Source organism: Balaenoptera musculus, chromosome 20 (assembly GCF_009873245.2).
Source record: "Balaenoptera musculus isolate JJ_BM4_2016_0621 chromosome 20, mBalMus1.pri.v3, whole genome shotgun sequence".
NCBI lineage: Eukaryota > Metazoa > Chordata > Mammalia > Artiodactyla > Balaenopteridae > Balaenoptera > Balaenoptera musculus.
In genome coordinates, this window is record NC_045804.1 from 53626830 (window position 1) to 53654577 (window position 27748).

The following is a 27748-nucleotide window of genomic DNA, read 5'->3' on the forward strand; positions in this document are numbered from 1 at the left end:
TTTTGAGGATTATATAAGATAATGCATAAAAGAGTTTAGTACTCTGTTTGGCACATAGTAATGGCTCAATAAATTATAGCCCTTAATTTCCCAAGCTGGCAAGACTATGAAGCAAAGTTATAACCAAGGTTTTGTTTATTTTTCTCATGTTAAGGGAATCATTTGCCATTTTAAGAAAGATTTCATGTCTTGAATACAGGTGGCAACACATCAAAGTGTTGACCAGGCTTGGTCCCTACAGGAATTGCAATAACTCAACACTTAGGGAAATTCAAACACACTTTAATTCCTTGGGACCACTGACAACATTAACCAAGGTGTTAAGCGAATAAATAATTGGTCTTGACCTGAACCACTCATTGACTAATTGTTTCTCCACGCCCTAATATTAACTGGCGTTTGCTAAATTAGCAGACCCAGCTGGAGAGACTGGGAGGACTTGTTCAAGCTGACAGTCCCTAGGAAAGTGAGATGTGTATAAAAGGCAGCCCCACTGAGCAGGACATCAGGACTCCAGCCAGAAGCCCTGGGTTGGAATTTTGGTTCCATCGTGTTCTCGTCCTAGAATTAGTCTGAGCCTCAGTTTCGTGTTTAAAATTGGGATAACCGTAGCTGCAGAGGTCCCAGGTTTAGTAGGGCCGCCACGCCGGACAAGGCAGGTGAAGCCCTTAGAACCTGTTCAGTGCTATCCATATGTAAGATGGGATCTCAGTTTTGCAGATGGTTAATATACAAGCAACGAGTCCTGAAGAACGCAAAAATTTCCTGGCTTGAGTGATCAGAATGACTGTTTTCCCTGTTCAGATTTGCTGCCCAATTAATTAACTCTCCCCTGCTCGCCACACACCCACGAAAGCCAAGGAATCCATGTGCAGCGAACCAAGGCAATTAGGTAGATAATTCAGGCAAAAAGCATTCCTTTGTTTCCTGTATCCAGATATTGCAGCAAAGTGGCTCTGGGGGAGGGGGAGATTGGGGGATTGGGATGAGCAAGACAAAGAAGCAGATTCTTCAAGTTCTTAAATTAGACCTCTGTAGTGGGCACGAGGTGGGGGGGCGCAGGGCTGCCCTTGGCTGGGAACCAGCCTCACTCTTCACTGGCCCGTCTCTGTCTCTCACCCCCAGATGCTCTTTCCCTGGGAAGGTCTCTCTCTGATCCCATCTCCGCATCTCTCACCTTCTGAATCTCATTCTTTCTCTGAGTTTCTCTGTGTCCCATTTTCTCTCTGGCTCTGTCTGCCTGTCTATCTGTGACCCTCTGATTCTGTCTCCCCCCGACTCTGTCTCATTGTCTGTATCTCTCTTTATCATCTCTGCATCTCTCCCTCGGCCTCTCTCTGGCTCTGAGTCTCTGACTCCCTTCCCATCGGTTTGGCTCCCTTTCTGTCCATCTCTTCCCTCCCCTTGTTTCCTTTCCCTCTCCTTCTGTCTCCACCTCTGTTCCTCTGTCGCTCCCTTTCTCTGGGTTTGTCACTGCCTGTCCCTCTCTCTCCCCCAACTTCCGACCCCAGAGTGGTCTCTGTCCCTCTCTTTGACCCCGAGAGCTGCAGCCATTCTCTCACAAAATCTGCTTTCCACTTCCTCAATGACCAATTTTCTTTCCTACTGTGAGAAAGTAGCTCAGGCCTTAACCCATTTCCTCCGGCGTCTCCAAATTAATTAGGTGAGACCGGGATCGCACATTTCAGAATTAGAATAATACCTATCCAGCACCCTGGAGAGAAGGGGATGGAAGGTGGAGAGGAATGGGAGCGAGGAGGGAGGTCACCGAGCTGAGGGGCCGAGGGAAGGGTGTGTGAGCTGAAAGAGGGGGACCCAGCACCATCTGGGAACGAGGGCCACCTTTCTGGCTGCAGGAGGGCACTGGGAAAAGGGGGCTCTCGGAGGATGGTGCTCAGGAGGCCAGGATCACACCCCTGGCTACTGTCCTCCTCGTTGGGACCACACAGGGCAGGGTCCCTGCCCCCAGCTAGCCTGAATCTTCAGCACATCCATCCCCTTTGGCTGTGCAGCCCAGCTCAGCCCTGCCAACGGGGCACTTGGAGAGGGTACCATGCAAGTCATTACCTTTAGGAGGAGACAGCTTGGCCGTAACCCAGTTAAAACTCATTCACCAGCAGCAAGCCAGAGGCAAGCAGAGATGCTCTGGGAAGCCTGACGGTCTCCAAAGAGGTGTCTTCCCTCTTACATCTCATCCCGCAGGGCCTGCATCCTGCAGGGCTTCTCAGGAGATGGGCGCCGAGAGTCCCCTTCTCCCAGGCCCCCCCATCGTGGGAGTGCTGATCTCAGTGTGAAAAATCTCTTCTCTGCTGGGTCCTCCTTGGCCAATAAGCCTGGAGCGAATCTGCTGTGAGTTTGCCATTTACGCTGTCCATATGGACAAAAGGGATGAAAGCCCTACAAGGATGGGACAAGGATGATCTTCACTCCTTTCTCTCTTTGTTTTTCTTTTTTTTTCTTTTAAATTAATTTTTATTGAAGTATAGTTGATTTACAATGTTGTGTTAGTTTCTACTCTACAGCAAAGTGAATCAGTTATACCTATACATATATCCCCTCTTTTCCTTCCCATTTAGGTCACCACAGAGCATAGAGTTCCCGGTGCTATACAGTAGGTTCTCATTAGTTATCTAATTTTACTCATAGCATCGGTAGTGTATATATGTCAATCCCGGTCTCCCAATTCCTTCCACCACCACTTCCCCCTTGGTATCCATACGTTTGATCTCCATGTCTGCGTCTGTATTTCTGCTCTGCAAATAAGATCATCTATACCATTTTTCTAGATTTCACATATATGTGTTAATATATGATATTTGTTTTTCTCTTTCTGACTTACTTCACTGTGTATGGCAGTCTCTAGGTCCATCCACGTCCCTACAAATGATCCAATTTCGTTCCTTTCTATGGCTGAGTAATATTCCATTGTATATATGTACCACATCTTCTTTATCCATTCCTCTGTTGATGGACATTTAGGTTGCTTCCATGTCCTGGCTGTTGTAAATAGTCCTGCAATGAACATTGGGGTGCATGTGTCTTTCTGAATTATATTTTTCTCTGGGTATATGCTCGGGAGTGGGATTGCTGGATCATATGGCAGTTCTATTTTCAGTTTTTTAAGGAACCTCCGTACTGTTCTCCATAGTGGCTGCACCAATTTACATTCCCACCAACAGTGTAGGAGGGTTCCCTTTTCTCCACACCCTCCCCAGCATTTATTGTTTGTGGATTTTTTGATGATGGCCATTCTGACCAGTGTGAGGTGATACCTCATTGTAGTTTTGAATTGCATTTCTCTAATAATTAGTGATGTTGAGCATCTTTTCACGTGTTTGTTGGCCATCCTTTCTCTCTTTGAATAACGGCTGAGCAATGTGCCAAGACCCGGGGATACACTGATGGCCCAGACACCCAAGATCCCCTGACTTCAGATGTTCATCTCGGTGTCTCCAGCCCTAGTTGTCCCAGAGCCCAGCTTAGTGTCCGACCTTGGTACACATCTCTGGAACTAGATTGCACTGAGCATTAATCAAAGACCCATTTCACGTAAGTGCTATGTAGATGCAGATCTGAGTTTCTCAACCTCGCCACTATCGGCATTTTGAGTGGGATAATTCTTTGCTGTAGGGGGCTGTCCTGTGCATTGTAGGATGTTTAGCAGCACCCCTGGCCTCTACCCACCAGTTGCCAATAGCACTTCCCTCCCCAGTTGTGTGACAACCAAAAATGTCTCCAGCCATTGTCAACTGTCCCCTGAGGGGCAAAATCATTGTCGTTGATGTAGATTTAGTACTGACCTTCCAAAAGCGTGGTCTTAACCACATGACTCTGTTTTCTTTTGTAGATACCTGAGAGGTCTTTGTAAGAATGTGAGAGGCAAGAAAAAGAATATAAGCTTTCTTTTTGTAATAGCTTTATCGAGCTATGATTCACCTACCATAAAATTCATCCTTAAATTTTAAATTGTCCAATTCAGTGATTTTTATACATTCACAGAGTTGTCCAACTATCACCGCTAGCTGATTTTAGAACTTTTTCATCATCCCCAAGAGAAAACCTGTACCTATTAGCAATCATTCTTCATTTGCCCCTCCCCCAGCCCCTGGTAACCACCAATCTACTTTCTGTTGCTGTGGATCTGCCTAATCTGGATATTTTATATACATAGAATCATAACATGTGGTCTTTCATGACTGGATTCTATCACTTAGCATGTTGTTTCCAAGGTCCATTCATGTTGTAGCACATATCAGAACATCATTGCTTTTTTAAGGCTAAATAATAATACATTGTGTGAATACGCTACATTTTGTTTATCCATTCTTCAGTTGATGGACATTTGGGTTATTTCCACCTTTTGGCTGTTGTTAATAATGCTGCTATGGAGAATTCCCTGGCAGTCCAGTGGTTAGGATTCAGCGCTTTAACTCCTCGGGCTCCGGGTTCAATCCCTGGTCGGCGACCTAGGATCCTGCAAGCCATGCAGTGTGAGCAAAAAATAAAATAAAATAAAAAATAGAAATAAAACATTTCATTGATGTATTATAATAAATAAATAAAATAAAATATGCACAAACCAACTTGAATGGGCCTCTGTAAAAAAAAGATAATGCTGCTATGAACTTTCATATACAAGTTTTGTGTAGGCATATGTTTTCATTTCTGTTGGGCATATACCTAGGAGTATTTTAATTGCTAGGCCATATAGTAACTCTGTTTAATATTTTGAGGAACTGCCAGACTGTTTACCAAAGGGTCTGCACCGTTTCACATTCCCACCAGTAGTTTATAAAAGCTCCAATTTCTCCATGTCCTTGCCAACATTTGGTATTTTCTTTTTGGTTGTAGCTATCCTGGTGGGTGTAAAGGGTTATCTCATTGTGTTTTCGATTTGTATTTTCCTGATGACTAGTGATGTTGAGCTACTTTTCACATATACCTTTTCTGGAGAAATGTCTGATTATATCTTGTCCATTTTTAAATTGGGTTGTTTGTTTGTTTTTTTTTTTTTTAGAAATTCACGGTCTTTTATTTATTTATTTATTTATTTATGACTGTGTTGGGTCTTCGTTTCTCTGTGAGGGCTTTCTCTAGTTGTGGCAAGTGGGGACCACTCTTCATCGCGGTGCGCGGGCCTCCCACCATCGCGGCCTCTCTTGTTGCGGAGCACAGGCTCCAGAGGCGCAGGCTCAGTAATTGTGGCTCACGGGCCCAGTTGCTCCGTGGCATGTGGGATCTTCCCAGACCAGGGCTCGAACCCATGTCCCCTGCATTGGCAGGCAGATTCTTAACCACTGCGCCACCAGGGAAGCCCAAGTTGTTTGTTTTTTATTGTTGAATTGTAAGAGTTCTTTATATATTCTGGATGCAAATCTCTTAGCAGAAATATGATTTGCAAATATTTTCTCCCATTCTGTGGGTGTCTTTCATTTTCTTCATGCTGCTCTGATGCAGAAATGTTTTTAGTTTTGATGAAGCCTAGTTTACCTGTTTTTTTCTTTCATTCCTTGTGCTTTTGGTGTCATATCTAAGAAACCATTGCGAAATCCGAGGTCAGAAAGATTTACTTCTCAATTTTCTTCTAAGAGTTTATAGTTTTAGCTCTAAATATTTAGGTCTATGATCCATTTTGAGTTAATTGTTATATATAGTGTGAGATAAGGGTCCAACTTTATTCTTTTGCATGTGGATATCCATTTGTTGAAGAAACTTCTTCCCCCATGATCATGACACCCTTGTTAAAAATCAGTTGAACATAGACGTGTGGGTTTATTTCTGGACTCTTCAATTTGATTCCATTGGTCTGTATTTCTGTTATAACTTTTTAATTTATTTTAATTTATTTTTATTTTTTATTTTTGGCTGCGTTGGGTCTTTGTTTTGGTGTGCGGGCTTCTCACTGCAGTGGATTCTCTTGTTGCGGAGCATGGGCTCTAGGCGCGTGGGCTTCAGTAGTTGTGGCTTGCATGCTCGAGAGCGCAGACTCAGTAGTTGTGGCGCACGGGCTTCGTTGCTCCGCGGCATGTGGGATCTTCCCGAACCAGGGCTCGAACCCGTGTACCCTGCATCAGCAGGCGGATTCTAAACCACTGTGCCACCAGGGAAGCCCTCTGTTATAACTTTTAAGTCACTGTTTCCTTACCATAGAAAGATGGTAGGAAAGTGCCTTTGATAAACAGAAGGGTGAAGGAATCAAGGTAACGTGCGTGGATGTGTGGTTAAAAAATATATAAAATATTGATCACATTTTGGAATTAAAAGGGATCTTAGAGGTCATGTTAGTTTAAACCCTTTGTTTTGCTGATGGGGGATAAAAAGATTAAATTTCGACTTCAGAGGTTAACAAATCTGCCCAAAGATTTACGGCTCATCAGTGGCAGAGCTGGGATTAGAACCCAAATCTCTTGATTTGGTAGGGCAATGTTTTTTCTTATTCCCAGGCCCCAGGTCTGCCTGGACTTCCTTTACCAAACTAGTGAGGTTCTGTCTTCCCCTCCCTCACTTCTTGGTCCACAGAAGTGAATGGGGTGGTGGCGTGTGTCTGCTTTTTCCCTTAGAGCCTGAGAAAAAAGAAAGCCAGTTCGAGGAAAGCATTTGGAAAATCTGAAATTGCTATATAAATGCCACTAAATGATAAGATTACCAGCTTGATGCTCCTCTCTCAGGAAGGTTCAGCAAGTCAGGGGCGGCATAATGAAAGGAAACAATCCACTCCCAGACACACTGCTGCGGTTTTAAACTGCTGCGGTTGGTTGTCACTTTTTGACGGAGGCAGAGTGCAGGGAGCTGGAATTCCAGTGGAGTGAAGCCTCAGAGTGGGCTGGCCGGGAGAGGCCTGGGGCATGGTGCCTCACCCACCCCTCAGGGACCCAGGTAGATGGAAGAGTTCCTCCTGGCTCGTGCACTCAGAACCGGGCGCCTGGCCCTGAAATGACAGTGTCCGATGGTGGTCCCTTGTGGCTCCTCAGAACATACCTGCATGTCTCTCTTTCTTTTCCACTGGCAGTGGTATCACCTGTCCCACCCACAGAGGGAGTCCTGTTCCAAACCAGGTCGGGGAGCGATTTCCCCTAAATGCTGAGCCCCTAGAGGGCAGGAATTGTGTTCTCTTTACCTCTGTCTCTGCTGTGACTAATGCATGCTGAGTCCTCAGTAAACGTATGTTTGGCTGTTGAAGAGAGGCGTTGGGTGGAGAAAAGCTGCTCTCGGGGTCCCTGGGGCCCTTGCAGAGGGCATGGACCTCTCCAGCTACAGCAGCATCTCTGTGCCTCTCGCTTTCCTCCCTGTGTTTGTGATTGCTTCCTCCTCTAAGCTTCAGCTGCATTCACTGTCTGCACCGTCCGTGTGTTCTGATATTTATCATCTTATCTGTATGTCCTGCCTTTGCAGCTAAATCACACCTTTCTTTGACAAGGGGAGCTCTGTTTTGTACTTCTTTGGGTCACCCGTGCAGAATACTTGCTCCTTGGTGTGTGTCTTTCCATGGGGAAGTTGGTCCCCCTGATATTAGTCACCTGCCGCTGAACTTGAGGCCAGTGGTGGCCGCCCTTCACTGCAGTGGCATTCCACGGGCCAGTTGCTGTCGTATCTGCCTGGCATACGGGCTTATTTGGGGAGCCAGCGTTTTGAAAGGGCTCAGAGTTGATTGGTGTGAAATGAATGTAAGAAGGAAACCTTAATCACAGCCTTTTAGTGCCTGTACCCCCAGGCATGGCAGCCTCTCCCCTGTATCCCCACTGAGACCAGCACCAGATGATGCTGTGACTGTAACTGAATACTGGGTCTCCATCATCAAAGGGCCGATGAAAGTAGCCCAGCTTCCTTTGCGGTTGCACTCACCAGCTCGGTGAATCTCACTGTGTGGTCTCCTCCTCTTTCAGGGCTCTGGCCGACATCTTAAGACAACAGGGACCAATTCCCATAGCACACTGTGAAAGAGAAGCTATCTCGGCTATCGATAGCTCTCCCAAAGAGAACACGCCGGTCAGATCATCCTCCAAAAACCACTACACTCCCGTGCGCACGGCCAAGCAGACTCCAGGTAAGTGAGAGCTGATCACCTTGCATCTTTGCTGAGGCTGGTGAGAAGTTTTGGTGGTGTTTCTGCTTCAGCTGGGCAGGAGCCGGTCCTGGAGCCCTGGGCAGGTGGCTTGTGGAAGAGTCTGGGGACCTTTCCCCTGCGGAGAGAGTGGCGTGGGAGACTGCCGCCAGTGAGTGTCCAGGCTGGAGCAGAGCTGTTGGTTTAGGGCGTCTGTGATTTAGTGAGTGTCTGCGTAATCCTCTTCCCTGAAAGGAGCTTGCGGTAGCCTTGGTGGTGGAGTATGGTCACCCTCTTGCTCACGTGGTGGGAAGGTAGATATCTGACAAGAAGTGGCTGCACTCAGATGTAGAGACAGATGAACTGTCGGAATCTCAAAGGGCACTTCCTGAGGGTAAGGATTATGTCTGTGTTGTAGGGTTACCCTTTTCTGTGATCTGTGGATTCTCTGGATATATGATGAGTTGCCGTGTGTCAGCAATATACGTTTTGCTCTTTTACTTGGTCTTTACTGTAACCCATATGGAACAATAAACAAAGCAAGGAAATAATGATAAATAATATAACCTCAGATTTATTGGGATCTTGCACTGTGCCAAGGGTTATGCTGAACATTTTACGTGTATTGTCTTACTTATTTTTCACAGCCATCTTAGAAGTGCTCGTATTATCTTCTTTTTATATGTGGAACAGAAAGGCTCAGTAATTTTCCCAAGCACATATGGTTGGTAAGAAAGCAAGCCGGCAGTCAAACTGAGGCATGTAGGTAACACCGGTCAGGTCTAGAAACCCTAGTGTCCTAATCCAGTTTGGGACATGAATCCAAAGTATCTGAGTGGATGGTCTCCTTATAAGTGCAGGTGGGGAGCTCATCTCTTACTGTGAGCATTACCAGACAGTCTACTACTGACCCCAGTCTCAGACACAGCTTCTGCTTTGATACTTGGATGTGAAATCTTCACATCTGTCACCCTATAGCTTTTCAAAGGATGGGCTATATGGTCTGAACTAAACCTGCAATAAAGATATGCAGCCACTAGGTGGCAATAGATGTGCCCCAAATTCAAACTAGCAGATGTGCTGTTGAAACCAAATTGGTTTTCCATTCATTCTTTAATTTTCTTAAATTTGTTAAATCAGAAATCACATACTTGCCTTTAAGGTAATGAGAGTTAAGTCATTTGAGACTCTGATAAAAGTTAAGGACATTCGCCTCCCCCAAATATATACATATGAATATATATATCCATCCAACATTTTGCATAGGATTTAAGGGGATTCGTAGACCCTTCTGAAGTTAAAAATCCCTGATTTAAAAGTAAGAATGAGAGATCCACCTTTTCAAAAAGTCTAAGATGCATTTTTAGCCTGAATATCATAGATGTTTAAAATGTAAGCAATAGAAGAAGTGGGCAAAAACCCTGAGACCAGTAGTTATCTCCCTCCTGCATAGTAGAATCACCTGGGGAAGCTCTTAAAAATGCTGATGATGCCCATAAATTAACCAGAATTTCTAGGGATGCTGCTGGCAGCAGTATTTTAAAAAATCACTTGAAAGTGATTCTAACATGCAAGACAGAATAAAGAACCATGTGTCCAGATGGATTCCTTTATTTTATGAAGGAAGATACCGAAAGGTTGTGCCAGTAGTTCTCAAACTTGGCTGCACATTGGAATCACCTGGGGAGCTTTAAAAATTAAGGGTACCTGGGCCCCACCCCCAGAGATCATAGTTTAATTGATGTGGGGGCGTGGCCTGAGCAGGAGGTGGGGGCATGGCCTGAGCAGGAGGTGATTTTAATATGGAGCAGAGTTTGGGAATCACTGGGCTGTGGAAATTGCAGAAAGGTGCCATTCTAACTAATGTTTTCAAGTCAGGCTCCTCCAGAACGTTGTCTGTGATTCTGGAACTTCAGGTCACTCTGGTACCCAAAGTACCCTTGGGAGTTTACCTTCATCCCTCTCTCTTCCGATTTTCTCTGTCTTATTCACAAACCAGCTAGTTCCAGCCACTGAGTCCAGACTGATTAAGCGGATGGTCTAGATTTGCCCTTAAATGCCTTTCACTGGGAGGGAAGATTTGTCATTTCTTCTGGTTCCTATATACATCCTCTCCTCTGTTAATCTGAGAAGAGAAGCTTAAAGTTAAATGATTCACTCCTATGTTTTGAGAAATCCCTCCTATGTATTTCTCAAATTGGAACTCTTTACTTGGCTTTTAGAGATGGGAATTGTTCCCTGGCCCAGAAAGCATTCTCAGTGGTGATACTTATATTTAAAAGCAATTTCATAACCATCTGCAACGTCTACAGCTTGTAATGGACACAGCTGCTTTTCCGAATAGCTGATCCTTTGCCACAGAAGACTGCATTTTGAGCAGAAGTCTAAACAGAACTTTGTATAGGTGTTCAAAGTGGAGATTTACTGTGATTTTGCCACTGGTCAAATCCACAGATCACCGATCATAGGAGGATGGTGGCAAGAGTCTTGTAGAGGATCTTGAGGACAGAAATCCCAGGAGGCATCATAGCATATGAGTAGTTTTGCGACTCAGAATACTGTCCAAGGACCAGCCACATCAGCAGTTTGTGAGAAATGCAGACTCTCAGGCTCCATCTCACCCGATGAAGGAGAACCTGCATTTTCATGAGATCACGTAGCAAGTAAAATTTGAGGAGCCCTGGAAAAACATGGGCTCTGACATATGCCTCTCAGTTTGTTTTCTGACCCTGTCACATGCTATGTATGTGACCTGGACAAGTTTCTTTGTCTTTCTAAGTTTCCTCATCTGCCCTTGAGACTAAAAGTACCTGCTGTGTGGAGTTGTTTTATAAGTTAAACCAAGGAGAGCACTTAAAATAGGTCCTTAATGTAACAAACCTCAATTTTAGCCATGGCCGGGCTGTGGAGTTTTGCCCAACTCGCGGCAAACAAATCAAATTAATGAGAGAAATAAAGGCATTGGTATCCTTAGACCAGGCAGGGTCCGTGAGGTCGTGTCTGGGATGGAAGCCCCTGGCCCCAAGCCTTCCGTGCTTGGCCCCTGCCTGCGGCACGTCCTTAGGATGAAAGGGCTTGTAGGGCTTTATGGGGCTCTTGCAAGTCAAAAGCATACCAACCCTAAACCAAACAAACAAAAAAATATATATATTTTTTGTTTGGTTTAAGGAGTGGAGTGAGGGTCCTGTCTTAATAAAAACTATGATACCATGAGTATGGGGTACCCACTATGTGCTGGGTAGTCTGTTAGGTACTTTATTTACAATACACAGTGGATCCTGTAGCATTTCTTAGGTATAGGATCTCCTATTTCCACATTCGCAGAAAATTCCTCTTTCCTTCTATAAGAGCCCTTTACCCTAGCTCTTCCAGAAGTCCCTTTCTAACTTTACAAGGAGCTTCAATACTGGACATTTCCTTTGGACCCAGAAAATCAGTGAAGCCCATTTGCATCTCCCACCCCGCAAAGCTGGCTGCCTCTAGACCCTCACTACTCAAAGTGTGGTCCATGGACCAGTAGTGACTGCATGCCATGAGAGCTGGTTAGAAATGCAGACTCTGGGGCCCTTCCCCAGACCTGCTGATTCAGAATCTGCATTTTAACAAGATCTTTAGGTGATCTGTACACACATTAAAGTTGAAGAAGATCCCTGCCCTTCCCCAGACCTGTTGATTCAGAATCTGCATTTTAACAAGATCTTTAGGTGATCTGTACACACATTAAAGTTGAAGAAGATCCCTTAAGCACAGCGAGCCTCAGCCCTGACTGCACATTGGAATGATGTAGGATATTCTGAAAATACTAATGCCTGGCCCTCGTCCCAAAGATTCTGATTTAATCGGTCTGGGGTAGAACCTAGGCATTAGCATTTTTAAAAAACTTCCCACACGGTTCCATTGTTCAGCAAACTGAGAACCAGAGCTAGAGGGAGGCTATCAAATAAGGCAAACATCCTCGAGGACTGTGGAGTTTGAGTTCACATCAAGACCCACAAGATAGAGCTTGGCTGGTCCTTCTTACTGGGCTGCAGGGTTAAGTCCTCTGCATGGCAGGTGGGCAGGAGCAGAGGACTTGGGCTCACCTGAGAGAGGGATGGGGTCAGTTTGCAGGTATGAATGGGGACACCTGGGCAAAAGCAGGCACCAGTAGAAATATGGTTGGCCCTCCATCCACGGATTCAACCAGCCTCGGATCCTTTACTATGTTTACCGTCCGCAGTTGGTTGAATCCTCGGATGTGGAATCTGCAGATACAGAGGGCTAACTATAAGACTTGCGCATCTGTGGAATCTGGTATCCGTGGCAGTTCCTAGAACCAATCCGGTGGATACCAAGTGCTGACTATCAGAATTGATTAGCAGGCCAAGCGGAGCCAGGCATCAGGAAACGTATCACGTCTGCAGTTGCAGGTTCCCTGAGCCCAGGATCTCAGAGGCTCGCAGTGGGCTTGTGTGACCTTCATAGACGGGGAGGAGTGGGGACCTCGCGTGTTCACCTGGCCTGACTCACTCCTAAAGAGCCTGTCTTGGGGCAGCTGGGGGAGAGTGGTGTACCCATCCCTTGCTGTAGCAATGACTTCATGTATTAAGTTTCCAGAGTCTTGATATCCAACTCCCCATGATCAAGAGTGGCGTCTGCTGGAGGAAGTAAGTACTTATGCCCCAGCTACACACCACTGTGCGTTGTGTACCTGGGGTGTTAGTCATCTGCCTGCTGTCAAAGCCGCGTGCGTTAACAGCAGACCAAGGGAGCCAAGGGGCATGACTCCAAGCTTCGTGGAGACCAAGAATGAAGGCTGGACAGTTGACAGAGGGGCTCTCAGTCACAGCGCTGCATGGCCCGGCCCCTCGCTGCTCTGTTGAGCTCAGCTCCTATTACCTTCTGCCTTTCTCTCTGGGATCCAGACGCCAGACCCTCCTCACGCCGCGCGTGTTCTTGCCTCGGGGTATTTCCGCCTCTGTTTTGTGGCCAGAAACTTACCAGCACCAGATATTTGTGCTGTGAAAGTTGATGCTCAGGTGGTACCGCCTTTCCTAACCTCCTCATCCGCTCCTGTCACCTGCTTTATTTTCTTCCGAGCGCCTATGCCATCTAACATCATGTATTGGTAAGTTCACTGGTTTATTTTCTCTGTCCCTACCAGAATGTAAGCTCCATGTAAGCAAGGGTTTTGTCTTTTTATTCGCTGTGGCATTTCAGATCCAAGAACATTGCCTGGAAGAGCATCGTCATTGCTCAATGACTATTTTCAGGGAATGACAAGATGGTCCTTCACTTGGATGGACGTAGGAGCCAGCCTGTAGGTGTTAGTTACCTACCTGAGTGCTGCAGAGCTCTCATCAAGGTTGTGTGCCCCTCTGCTGCCCTCTCCGCAAAATTAGCAAGGAGTTGGTCACGTTGACAGCCTAGTGGGCTGGTCATCCAGTGGAGAGCTGAGCTGGGAGGCCCTGGTTTCCAGTGCCCAGGCTTCTCCCCAAGCCCCACGGCTTCTCTCCTCCCATCTGGGGCCAACCCAGGCCTCCAAGGCTCAGTGTGGCCAGAGGCTGGGAGCTCCGCTTCCCTGGCTGGGCTCAAGAGAGGCTGACACCCGGGGGCCCCGCCCATTCTGTTCACTCTGCCAAGAAAGACTTCTTCACAGAGGTCTTGGAAGCGCAGGTAGCTCTGAGTTCATCTTCCCAGGAACAGGTTTAAGGCTGCAGGTAAAGCCAGACAGCCTGGACCATGTACCTGAACTCTGGGAAACTTCTGGTCAACCTCAGCCCCTAATGGGCAATGGGACTTTCCTTTGCTCAGTCATCCCCAGGGGAACAGGACTGTCTTATTCTAGAAGAGGCTGAGCTGATTGCCTCATGAGACTTCAGAGCTCTAAGGGGATGGTGAGATCAGCTGACCAAACCTGCCCTTGGCCTCGGAGGAAGCCGAGGCACACGGGGGTCACCCAGGTGGGAGGTGGTTGGGCCAGGCCTCCACACCCGGGCTCCAGTGTTGGAGATGAAATGTGGTGTGTGCAGCTCGACAGACCCGGGTGTGACTCTTGGCTCTGGGAAGTGGGAATGACTAGCACCTTCCTCACAGGGCCATTGAAAGAGTTGGATGGAATGGCCCCCGTGTTTTAAGTGCTCGGCCCTGGCTTGGCTCAGAGCCCAGGCTTGGTAGCCATCTTCATCTCCATCATGACCCTGACCATCCTCTCTGTCCTCAGCTGCCTCTTCTCCATCTCTCTTGGCCATCCTCCATCACTCCTGAGTTTTCTCTTGGCGGTAATTTCTTCCCAAAACTGTACCTGTTGTTTGGACACTGTCCCCGTGGACTGCTATTGGCCTTTTCCAAGTGGAGTCTCCGTATTCTCTGCCCAGATGTTACATCACCTTCCTTCCCTCTACCCCATGCCCTGTTCCTGCAGCCATTGGTCCCAGCAGATCTCTGCCCGGAGATGATGGAAGGCTGACCACAGTAACCACGTGGGGCAGTCGCTGTTACTGTCGCCTCCTTGCAGGGTCCACAAAACCCAGGAAGTTCACTGAGTCAAGGCTGGTAGGAGAGAAGAGCTATCACTAATGCCTGATAACAGAGTAACACTGATTGGTGCTTATAATATAGTTAATACAAAGTACCATTGTATGTGTGTTACCAACATTGCATCGTTGAATCAGCACAGCTCTGTGAAGTGCTATTGTTGCTACTCCCATTTTACAGATGGGAAGATTGAGTACAGGGGGATAGGAGAACTTGCCCAAGGTCACATCCATAGTCATTGGTAGGGGGAGGATTCGAACCCAAGCCTGGGCTTCAGGCTGTATGCTGTGGGGCCTCTTCTGTTACTGGATTCATCCATGGCTTCAGCCAAGAATGAAAGGCAATTTAGGTGGTGGATAAAAGGAGAGACTGTGGAACCAGACTGTCTGGTTTGAATCCAGACTCTGCCTTTATTTGCCCATCTGTAAAATGGGGTTAATAATTGTGTTTCCCTCCTAGGGCTGCTGTGGGGATTAAGTGGGTGTTAATGTAAAGTGATCAGGCAGCATTTGACAGAGGAAAACACTGTTTTAAGACTGCACTGTCTCCTCTGTTGGGCACCAGCCACATGTGGCTGTTGAGTGCTTGAAATGTGTCTCAGAGCCTCACAAGATTTCAGAGTTGGTGTGAAAAAGAGAATGTAAAAAAGCTCCATAATTTTTTATATTGATTACATTTTAAATGATAATGTTTTGGATTTATCAGGTTAGATAGAATCTATTATTAAAATTAATTTCATCCGTTTCTTTTCATATTTTTAACGTGACGACTAAGGAGTGTGAAATTACCTATGTGGGTCACATCTGTGCTTTGCATCCCGTTGACTTGGGTCAGGGCTGGTTTAACTGTTAAGGGTGTGGAGCGTCTACTTGAGTTCAAGTTTCAGTCTTGAGCAAAAATCCTCGCCATTTGGGGAGCTTACATTGTAATGGAGGAGACATAAAGTAAACAAGTACATAACTTCAGAGGGTGCGAAATGCTCAGGACACAAGCGGGCAGCTGATGTGTCAGAGGAAGGCTGGGAGAGGAAGGCACTTTTTAAAACAAGTTTTATTTGCTTGAAGTACAGTTGATTTCCAGCGCTGTGATGACTTCTGCTGTCCAGCAAAGTGCTTCAGTTATACACATATGTACATTCTTTTTCATCTTCTTTTCCATTATGGTTTATCCCAGGATATGGAATCGAGTTTCCTGTGCTCTACAGTAGGACCTTGTGGTTTATCCGTCCTATATATGATAGTTTGCATCTGCTCACCCCAACCTCCCACTCCATCCCTCCGCCACCCCCTGCCCTGGGCACTTTTGATAGTCTGGTCCTAGGAGGTGGCATTTGAGCTGGTACCCAGCTGATGAGGAGGAGCCAGCCTTGGAGAGAGCTGGAGGAAGAACATTCTAGGCAGAGGGACCAGCACGTGCAAAGGCCCTGAGGCACGAGCAAACCTGGCCTGTTCAAGGAACAGAAAGCAGACACAGGTGGAGTGGCAGGTGTGTGATGAGAACAGAGGGGTAGACACAGGCCAGTCACGCAGGGTTTTGGAGGCCAGGGTAGAGTGTGGATGTTGTTTAACTATGCTGATCTGATGTCTGGTTTAATAAGACAACCTTGGACGTGGGCTCTGTTGAGAAGCAGGATAGATGACCAGTTAGCATTTCTAATAGCAAGATGGGTTAATGAGAGAACTTTCTCTAACTTCTTCTTCCGCAAGAAGACACCCTCCTGGTAAAGAAGGCAAGATGCAGCAGCAGTAGCCTGTGAGTTTCAGAATCAGACAAGCCAAGGCCCAAATCCCACCTGAGCTTGGACAAGCTGATACACCTTGGTCCAGGGCTCTTCAGCAGGGCTTGGCGAACTTTTTCTGAAAAGGGCCAGATTGTAAATGTTTTAGACTCTGCGGCCGTAAGATCTCCATTGCAACTACTCGATTGTGCCACAGTGATACGTAAAAGAGTGGGCACCGCTGTGTTCCCGTAAAACGCTGTTTACAGTAATAGACGGTGGGCCAGATTGGGCCCGTGGCTGTAGTGTGTCAACCCCAGTTCTTAATTTCTCTCTGAAAGCCACAGGCACCTTCCAGGGGACCTCTGCTTCCATGGGACATGTGAATAGGGACACATCCCTCCCCAGGATGCCGTGGGGGAGTCAATGGCCTAAAGAGGGTTGATGAATTACCAAGTCCTGGCGGAGACCAGGGTCCTCAGCTTGACCTTCTTGGTGGTTTTATCTACCACCCAGGTGATGATGTAGAAAGCGTGCTTTCTATATTACAAGTGATGCGTTGCTAGGAGGGGTGGCCAGCACCCCCATAATGACAGACTCAGGGTTCTAAATGTCTCCCTGGGTGTGGACACCCCCAGGTTACGTCTGCTGATGGCATCTCCTCCTTCCACTGTGTCTCAGATCCCGTTTACTTCTGGTCCTCAGACGACCTGCTCCCTTGATCCACGACCCCCCCCGCCCCCCCCATCTCTACCAGCTCAGTTCCTCTAGGTGTCAGTGTGCTCCCCCGACCTTAACCCAGGCAGGGAGCCCTCTTTCAATTTCACACCCTCCCGCCTGCTGCTTCTCTGCTTGACAGCTGAGCTTTGCAAAACAGTTGTCTACACCCGCTGCCTCTGCTTCCGCTCCTCCCGCCCACCCCTCGGCCCCGGCACTCCGGCTTCCATCCCCTTCCCCGCAGCTCGGCGGGCGGCCCTGGGGGTCCGGGGAGCAGGCTCTGCTGGGCTCTGCTGCTAGAATGGGCCTCCCACCCCCCTTCCACCAAAGCCAAAGCTCTGGCCACCCAGACCCACTCGGTTCCTCGGGGGCGAGTTCTCTCTGCTTCCCAGGCTCCACACGATGCTCTGCTCTTTGCTCTGTCTGGAACATTCTTTATGTCCACTCTCAGCCTCCCTGTTCCTCCTTCTCTCCCAGGTCTTGGCTTCCCTTTCACGGCCCCTGACTCCTGGCTGGGTCAGCCCCTCCCCTGGGCGCCCATCACTGCAGAGTCGGGGGAGTGGGTGCAGGGCGTCGGCCCTGGTTTGGACCTCTGTCCTATGCGGTCCCCCTAGGACACGTCCACTGTCAGCCCAGCTCAGGACCTGGCACACGCAAGCTGTGAACAGCGCATTAGAAATCTTGTGTTTGGGTCAGAAGGACCAACATGTCCCACGTGGGGAACAGCAGGTCATGTGAGAGAGTCATGCGGGTGTAGTTGACCCTCTGTTTGGTCTGAACACACAGAGAAAATCAGTCGGTAGCTCTGGAAACAGCAGTTTTCCAGTTGCATTGAAAAAAAACCCTTGGATCCGGATCCAGGGAGGTGACCGGCTTGTATTCTTAGTGTGTCCTACTGTAGACACCCATGCCCTGTGCGCCCCAGGGGAGGGTGGCGGCTGCCGGGACACCGGAGAGCCCTCGTCTTTAAAGATATTCACAGCGGACAGTGCTTTTTAAAGAACTTTCCACGCGGTGACTTATTTAAACCTTGTAGTTACCCGCGCAGGCAGCCTATGATCAGGCCCACTTTGCAGATGGGGAGACTGAGGATCCGGGGCTTCAGAAGCCTGTCCAGAGTCACACCACCAGGAGGCGCTGGTCTGGGCTCTGAAGGCGGGCAGTCTGACCCCAGAGCCCATGCCCTGAGGTCCAACTGACTGGAGGTGCAGACAGGGCCCCGGGAGCTCCTGCAGCTCCGTGGAGCCTGCCCCCTGGCCGTGGGTCCACGCCTGGCCCTGGCTGCCTGGTGCATGGATTTGGGCTGGCAGGGAGGGCGCCGGAGGAGGCCGTGTTTGCTCGGCCCCTCAGCTCCAGGACAGACTACCTTTTGCCACAGACGGGGCACTCGCCCCAGGAGGCTTTAAGCAGGGGGGCGGGGGGAGCCATTGGGCATTTTCAGCCGGGGGGCTGGGGGCGCTGGCCTAGCAACTTGTAAGGTTTCCCCTTTCTGAGAATGTACTGGGAAGAGTAGCTGGCATTTGAGGGCTGACCCTGTGGGTCCTCCCACGCCCCAGCAGACGGGGGCTGCAGGGGTGGGAGCAGTGAGGCCGCCGGTACCCAGGCCCCGGCTTGTCAGCGGCGGATGTGGATCTGACCCGGGCGGCCCGGTCCTGAGCTCGCTTGGTTAGTGGCTACACTGACTCGTCTTCCTCTGTGGATGCTGTGACCCCCGGGGTCAGAGCCCAGATGCGGCCAAATCACCATTCCATCTTCAGTGCCAGGCTGGTCGTGAGCGGAGAGTTTCCTTCCTGCTTCGCGGTTTGAAGCCGTTTAGAAAGTGAGTCCCGAGCTGTGTTCCGGTCCTGGGTGGGATGCTGGGTGATGGCTTTTCCCAGCACAGGGTTGCCTTGAGAAGGGGTGTGCCCCGAAGCAGAGCCTGCGGGAGTCCGAGAAGCTGCCCTTGCCCTGGCCAGCCAGCTGTGCCCGACACATCCTTTGGGCCCCCAGGGCCTGGTCCTGCCCGGGAGCTGCACGAGCTCGGGCAGCCCGGCGGGGGAGGCAGCCTGCACGGGGCCGGACGGAGCCCGATCTCACCATATGGCCAGGGAGCGGGCAGGGCCGCCGGCTGAGCTGGCCCTCTAATTGCTCACCACGCCCAGGAAGCAGGAGGATTTAGACTATTTCTGGCTGTTATCAAAGCGAGGAGGTGCAGGGGAGAAGGAAGACCCGGAGCACTGCGGACAGGGTTAGAACTCACAGTGACCTCGGTGAGTCGGCAAAACCGAGGGCCGACAGAGCACAGCGCAGCGAGGACGAGAGCAAGAGGGCACTGGGCAGGCAGGACCAATGACCGAAGGACCGGAGGGAGTGGGTGCACGGCCGGGCGCTGGGGTTGCAAAGGGTGAGAGCTCCCAGGGCGGCAAGGGGAACCAAGCCTCTATCCAAGCGGGCGTTAGGGGTCCTTTTCCCCAGGGAGCCCCAAGTCCCTCCCACACAGTAAAGGATGTTTAGGAGCAATGATGGAAGAGGAGGTGGCGTCCAGCCACCCATCACTAGATGTGAAGCACCCGCTCTGTACTGAGCCAGGAGATGGATAAGACACAGCCCCTGCCTTGGGAGCTTAAATTCGGGAGCAGAAAGACCAGCCTGTACAGTAAAAAGGTAACCAGCCGTACAGCTGCCTCACCAGAACTAGCCACGTGTTCAGAAGGTTCGCAGGCCTGGTTAGGGCGAGTGCCTTGAAGGATGGGAGGATTAAACGGGGTGGCGGAGGGTGCTTCTGGAAGGCAGGGATGCTTAAGGGAGATCAGTTCCTTTGGAGCTGGTGGTTGTGGCTTTTCTGTAAACAGGCAGCGGTGATTAAAGAACTGGGGAAAAGGCCAGAAGGAACCAGAACTCTGTCCTGTTGGAGAAGGCTGCTCTGAGCAGGAGACTTTTCTTTTTCCTTCTCTAAACATAAGGGCTGTGTCCCTGGGAGGGGCAGGAGTTATGTGGGAAGGGGCAGGAGTGCCTGCTGGGAAGGTGCCCTATGGCTTATTTGGGATGATGATGGGGGTTAGGGGTAGGGCGAGGTTGCACCCTGTCAGGGCGCTTGCAGAGGAGGCTTGTGAGGGTCTAAGGTGAGAGGTGCACAGAGGTGGAGGCATGAGGAACACAGCCCCTGGCAGCGACTTGGGAGGAAGGAAGGGGGGAGGTCAGGGTGGGACTCAAGGTACACTGATCCCTTCGTTCATACAAAAACAATTTTGATCCTTTACTGGGTGTCAGGCACCGGGGATGTGGGAGGGAACAAAGCCAAGTCCCTAGTCTCAGCACTTACATTCAGATGGAGGAGACAGAAAAGAAACTCATAAACACACAACACAAAATCAGATAATGGTAAGCGCTTTGAGAGAAATGGGGCAGGAAAGGGGAGTAGCCAGTGATGGGGATTGGGGGGAAGAAGCCTGATTTGAAGAAGAGACCCCATTACTGGTCGAATTACTGAAGCAGGGACCTGAGTGACAGAGAACAAACCACGTGTGACCATATGCTGGGTGGAGGTGAGCGCGGCCAGCCAGGTGTGTTTGGGGAACGGAAAGACCAGAGTGGCTGGAGCGGAGAGAACCAGGGTGGAGATACAGTAGTGGAGGAGGTCAGAGAGGTGGGGCTTCGCGGGTCATGTGAGGGTCTTGGGTTTCATTCTGGGTGTGATGGAGTGTTGTAGGGCTTGCAGCAGAGGAGTGATGTGACTTGACCTGTGTTTTACATAATCACTCTGGTCCCCACTATGGTTCAGCATAGATACTGGACGGGCAAAGACGGAGGGAACAAGATGCTGGGAGGAGGTGGAAGCTATTGCACCACCCAGGAGATGGGAAAGAGATGGAGGCTTGGACCAGGATGGAGGACCTAAGAAAGACTCAGCTTCAGGGCTTACTTATTTATTCTTAACATCTTATACTGAATAATTTTAAACCAGTGGAATATTTTCAAGTGATTGAATGATGCAGTGGACACCTGTTATGCCCTTCACCGGTGGTTAACATCTGCCTCTCTCTCTTTCTCCTCCTCCTCTTCCTCCTCCTCACCACCATCATCACCATCACCACCATCATCACCGTCATCACCACCACTGTCATTGTCACCATCACCATCACCAGCATCAGCATCATCAGAACTGAACCACGTGAGAGTAAGTTGCAGATATGATATCATGATTCTTCACTCCCCACTACTCTAATCGTGTATCTTCTAAATTCAAGGATGTTCTCCTACATCACCATGAAACAATGACTAGATTTATGAAATTCATCTTTGTTGCAATACTAGTATCTAATGAAGAGTGCAGGTTGTATTTGAAAGTAGAAGTGACAGCATTTGCTAATCGATTAGATGGAGGGTATGAGGGCAAGGCAGGAGTCACAGATGACTTCAGAGATTTTGGCCAGAGCAAATGGCTGATGAGGACGGCTAGGCCAGTGCAAGGACCTGGAATGAATAGCTGAGAGCTCTTAGCCAAAAGAAAATTAGGAAGGGTCTGAGTGTTGGCAGATGAGCTGAGCTGGGCTGGGCTGTCCAGTGGCTGTTGCTGCAGCAATTATAAGGGACATCAAAGAATCTGGCTTGCTTTCTCTCCACACAAACACACACACACGCACACACACACACACACACAGACACCATAGGGTACATATACATATACATGCATGTACAGACTTTCTTCTCCCAGGGATCCAGACCTGAATTTAGCCATAGATTTATCTCACCATAACTAAGCAGAGTCAGTAATGACCCATTAGACTCTAAGTGCCTCAGGGACAGGAACATGTCTGCTTTGCTTACTGCATTCATGGTGCACATACCTTGGCCCTTAGTAGTCATTCAATAACTGTATCTTGAATAAATGAATGACAGAATGAATGCTCTTACTTAATACATCAGACAGGAGGCAGCAATTTTAAGTATATATCTGCAAATGACAGAATACCTGAAATAACAGTTGCTGATACAAAAGAGCAGTTTCTCTTTCTCCTGTAAAAGAAGTCAGTCCAGGCATGGTCTGACTCTGTAGTATAAGGGAGCTTCTTATATCTGGTTGCTCTGGCTTCCTAAGCATGTGGCTTCCACGTCGTAGCCCAAGATGGCTGCTCCAGCTTATGCCATCACGCCTGCATTCCAGGTATCAGGAGGAAGTAAAGGCCAAGAAGATTATACTGCATTTCTTTAAGAATACTTGTTTGACGTTGCCATACCATTCCCACTTATATCACGTTAGCCAGTGTAGTCTTTATTTTGGGTGACCACGTGACCAGTTAAAATATGGGAATTCTTTTGCTAGAGAAGAATGGCTCGTGGGGGACCATTAGCGATCAGTGTCATTGTGTGGCCTGGAAAGCGGCTGGGGCTGTGTGATGCCTTTGACCACAAACCCTCCGTACAAAAAGCCATTTTGAGTGGTGACTCACTGTGGCTGCCACCCATACTTTACACAGTAACAACAATTAGTTGCATCCATAAGTGGACTGTAAATGCACAGGACAGGTGAAGCCACCGGGGCGCCCCTGCAGAAGTGTCTCAAGGTGCTGAAGGGGTTGTGTTTCCCTACTTTGGATTCTGGTAGGGAGGGCACAGAACTTTACCCCGATAGCAAAGCCAACACATTTTGGGAAACCTCTGTGGCAAGACTCCGACTCTGTGTCCCCGGCTCTGTGAGCTCCCTGCAATCCGAAGCAGTGTCCTATTCACCTTTGGGTCCCTGCACCTTCACTGCCGGGAACTCTGGGCTCTCCTGCACCCTGCATCCTAGCCTGTGCCTGCTGAATGAAGAGACAGCAATCAATTGAGACGATTCAGGAGTTTTACAAGATGCAACAAAGCCAATTTTTCCTAAATAGAACATTTGTGGAGACTTTGCCAGAACTATCTAGAAAGTACGTCGATGTGGCCATTGCCTCAGCCCAACCACCTACCCCTGCAAGGAGGCAGGAACAGTGTCTTCTGGATGAAGACCCCTGAGTAGGAGAGGGAGACAGCCGGCAGCGGGGCCAAAGTTCACACTTACCCCTCCCTTGCTTCTCAATTCTGATCTGCATTCAAGCTTTGTGTTTCCCTTTGTGTGTGTTTAGCTTAGGGATTTATCACTGCAGCTTAGATCTGTGATGAAATAGATAAGCCTGCACTTTAATAAATATGGCATTTCTTTCCCCGTAAGAATTAGATTAAAGGAAACAGGGCCTCAGAGGAGGCCGGGCAGGGCAGGCAGGTGGAGCTGGGGGGCCGGGGCGGTGAAGAAGACATTGCTGGCCAAGTGGCTTCAGGATGGGGAATGCTGGGGCACAGTTTGGGGTCGTTTTACAGGGAGGTGGTAGGACATCCCCATGGCAGAAGGGCAGCCCTGTGTCTTCCATGGAAAGAAGCTAAAGAAGCTAAAGCAGCGAAGTCTGAGGCTTGCTGTGGGAATCCTTCCTTGAGTGAGCAGTTTGGGTCCCCAACTTGACTCCTCCTTCTGGTGCAGCTGCAAAGGCATGTCCCGTAACCCTTTGGAAAGGACGTGGTTGTGAGGTCAGGGGCAGCAGGACCCCACCCGGCCACGGTCTCGGCTCCAGGGCAACCAGAGAAGCACCTCTGTACTGGGAAGGGTGGGTGAGCTGTGTGACCTTGAACAGAGATGTTGCTTAACTTCTCTGGACCTTTATTTGCTTTTCTCTCCATGAGACTATCTACTGGTACGATCCTTGTGGAGACAAGAGGCAATGAATATAAGGCCACTTGCACAGTCCAGGAACATGGTTGGTGAGCAATAAATCGTGAGCACTGGTATTATTTACTGTGGATCAGTGTCGCATAATAATCTTAGACTTTTTCTTCCATGGCTTTTGGAACAGGCAACTCTGTGGTTTCCTTTGGGCCCTGTGAACCCACTTTCCTAAGAGGCAACAGGATAGGGATCCTTTGAAGTCAGTAATATGCTTATTGTCACCTGCAGATGACAGGATTGAAGTTCAGAAAGGCTGACCGACTTGCTCAAGGTCACACAGCTTGGATGTGACCGTGCAGTGCCAGGAGTGGTTCCAAGAGCTCGTAAAGACAGGCTCCCCCAGCCCTCCCGGACGAGCATTGTTTCCAGCCCTCGTAGTAGTTTTCATTCATAGCCCTAAGGTCATGGAGACCAAGAACAGCAGAGAACCGAGAGAAAGAGACAGGGCTGGGGCAGTGACCTGTATTTTCAGCTTTCATGAGCAGCCGCACGCTCTCAGGGCTGCTGGGCAAACACCTGGCTCCTTAGATTTTCCTGTAAAGGAAGCTCACGGTGACCTTCAGAGCCGTGAAGGTTTGGCTGAGGCTGGCCCGCAGCCTCCGGCCTGTGGGCTCACGTGAGTCAGAAGGGCTGGGTGAGCACACTGAGCCTTGTTCTCTAAGAAGGAGCGAGACGTTCTCCTACCTATATAAACATTCTTAAATAGGAGCCACTGAAGAAACCAGCCTTGGTAGCATTTCTCTTTATGTTGGTGCTGCATAAAGGTTTGCTCAAGCACCTTGCAGCTCTTTTTTTCGAAACTTCCTCTGGGATATATGATTGCTATGATGGAAATGTATTCCAAGTATATCGAGATTCATTAATCTACTTATTCGTATTATTAATTGAGTCCTGACCCGAGTCCGGGCATTGTGGATCAAACGATGGGGTTCTACGCCCAGGGAGAATTTACAGTCTGAGTAAATAAGATGTGTACCGAAGAAGAGTTACATAGCAGTACGAGAGTGAAAAATCTGCACAAAACTATGATTAAAGAAATGTTCACTTACCATCCTTAGGAGTAAGGTGCTGCCCTTAGGCCTGTGGAGCGAGAGATTGAAATACAGCATATGAAGCAGTGTGAGCTGAGGGGTACACGTGAGTCGGGTATGGGTGTTCATAGAAACAGGAGCAGGCTACAAGTGCATTCATTCTGTTACGCATACGCACTGGTGCGTACCTACTGCATACCAGGCACTGTACCAAAGACTGAAATGGTCTAAGAGGCAGCATGAAGGTGTTGGATATTGAATATGTCCTTGAAAGGTAGATAAGACTTGGATGGTCAGAAGTCTGGGGAGGGATTGGCCACAGTAGGAATGGGGTGGATTAAGGAAAACCATCAGGGTGAAAAGAGTGGGCTTCATAGGACAGAGATTAGGCCTGCCATGCTCATGGTGGGGTGGGGGAATGAATAGTAAGAGAGCAGGTTAGAGAAGGGTGTTGGAAACAGAATGTGGAGGCCTTGAATGCCAGGATTTGTTCAAGGGGAATGCCTGAAGGGAACACCATACTGATAGTGGTGTCTGCATTCACATTTATACTCACATTCTAAAATAGCTCACCATTTCAATTTTTGATTATTTGTGGCTATTATAAAATACAATTGATTTTTATATAATGACCTTGTATCCTGCAGACTTGCAAATTCCCCTATTAGTTTTATTAGCTTTTTCATAGAGTCTTTTAGGATTTTCTACATAGGCAATTATATGATCTGCAATAAAGGTAGTTTTACTTCTTCCTTTTTTACTGGATGCATTTTATTTCTTTTCTTGCCTTATTGCACTGGCTAGGACCTCCTTCACAATTTTGAATCAAAGTGGTGAAACTTTGTTCCTGGTCGTAAGGAGAAAACATTCAGCCTTTTCCAATGTGATGTGCATGCTGCATTTTTCAGAGATGCCCTTTATCAAGTTGAGAAAGTTTCCTTTTGTTGCTAGGTTGTGGAGAGGTTTTATCAGGAATGGATACTGGATTGTGTTTATTTCTTTATCTTTTTCTGTATCTGTTGAGAAGATCATACAGCTTTTCTCTTTAGTCTGTTAATATGGTGAATTCCATTGATAGTTTTTCAGACGTTCAAAAAACCTTGCATTCCTGGCATAAATCCTACTTGGTCATGATTTCTTATCATTTTTATATATTATTGGATTTGATTTGCTAAAATTTGGTTAAGAACATTTTGTGTCATTGTTCGTGAAAGATATTGATCTGTAGTTTTATTTTCTTGTCATTTTGGTTTGGTATCAGTGTTAATTCTCATCTCATAGAATGTATTAGGAAGTTTTCCCTCCTTGAATTTTGTGGAAGAATTTTTGTAGAATTCACTTGTGAGGTCATCTGAGCCTGGAGTTTTATTTATTTTTTACAGGAAGACTTTAAACTAAAAGTTCAATTTCTTTAATAGATATAGGGCGATGATTTCTTTCTGAAACAACCAAGCATAACTAAAAAATGCTTTAAAACTTTGCTGAAGTCTCTGATCCCAGGACATCCTCAAAATATAACTCATAAAAAACCAGGGTGACCGGCCAGCTGTCTTGGCATGGTGTTATATTCGAAGAAGCAACAGTCAATACCCAAACATAATTAAAAAGCAATTTGAATCTTTACCTGGTATTTTGGAAGAAAAAAACAAAGGGATCTATGAAACGTTTGTGGTGTACAACAAATTTTAGAAATTAAAATAATTTTAAAATTTTAAGAATTTAAAAACTTTTTTTCATCTTCCTCACTCTCAATGCCTTAGGTATTGTCAGAAGCTGCTTCCCCAAACACTCTCCTTTCTCACAAAACTCCCCCAAACTCAGCCCACTGGCCTGTGCAGGCCTCCCCCATCATGACTGTAAATCAACTTACACTGTCTTGTTCTTTGGAATTCTCTTGGCTCATTGAGGTAGAAAGTAGAAGGGAGGAAGGGACAAGAGGGCAAATGGTTTGGACTAAACATATTCTTGTTTATTTCCTATCACACCGCATATTCACCATTGTAACCTAGAGACATAAATGGATGGACATCTCCCCAACCGCCCCCCAGGTGGGGACACCTGACAAGCCCCAGGCGCAAGGAGATGGCGCCTCACTCAGACTCCGAGTCTGCAAACTGGAGTTTAGATGGCGGCATTCTCTCTGATTTCCCCCAAAGCCACATTCCACATGCAGGTTTGTAGAGTGGAGAGCTCAACACAGCTTTTCATTAAAAAGCAGTCCTGCTGTTTGTATATGATTTGTTCCAGGACAGTTTAATTGATCTAGTGGAGTGCAAAAATCATTGAACTTGAAGCAGAAGATCCTGGGTGTTTTTCCCAACCAAATCTTCAGATTTTTCATCTGATAAAACTTTCTACTTCTCAGGGGTATTGAACTCTGTAAGGTGTCCCCACAAAAATATTAACCATTATGGGACTTCCCTGGTGGTCCAGTGATTAAGACTTCGTGTTTCCAATGCAGGGAGTGTGGGTTCCATCCCTGGTAAGGGAACTAAGATCCCACATGCCATTAAAAAAAAAAAAATTAACTGTCACTTACTGTCCTTTTAGACAATATATGTAATAAAAATTCATTGCATTCAGATAGCGCTCTACAAAAGCAAATATGTATGTATGTATATATAGGTTTATGTATACATATATCAGTTCATCATCCCATGGGTCTTTTGAGGAAGAAATAATTCTTTTCATTTAACAGGTGATTCTGTCCGGAGATTCAGAAGGTTTAATTAATGTGTCCATCATCACACAGCCTATAGGTATTAAAACCCAAACTTGAACTCAGGTCCTCTGATTCAAGGTCTGTTTTTCTTTCTGCTTCTCCATTCTGCCCCGATTACAGCTTAGCCACTTGTTTGCCTGCTACAGAATTAAAATTAAGTAGGTCTGAAGCCTCATGCTGGATAAACGCAGGCGTGTGCTTTTTTTTCTGTTCTTTGGAATCTGAATTAAGGAAAACAAGCTAGTCACTTTCAAATGGTGTCAGCAGGTACTGCACAAAGCAC

At 47.7% G+C, this 27748-nt stretch overlaps 1 protein-coding gene across 4 annotated transcripts in view; it reads left to right on the plus strand.

Moving 5' to 3' along the window:
* The window catches only part of SHISA6 (shisa family member 6), a 266393-nt gene that overhangs the window by 15737 nt on the left and 222908 nt on the right, over positions 1–27748 (plus strand). For all 4 annotated transcript variants that reach the window (XM_036838421.1, XM_036838422.1, XM_036838423.1 and 1 more), the window contains exon 2: positions 7884–8044. In XM_036838421.1, the coding sequence (XP_036694316.1) occupies positions 7884–8044 (161 nt within the window). The remainder of the gene's footprint in view (positions 1–7883; positions 8045–27748) is intronic.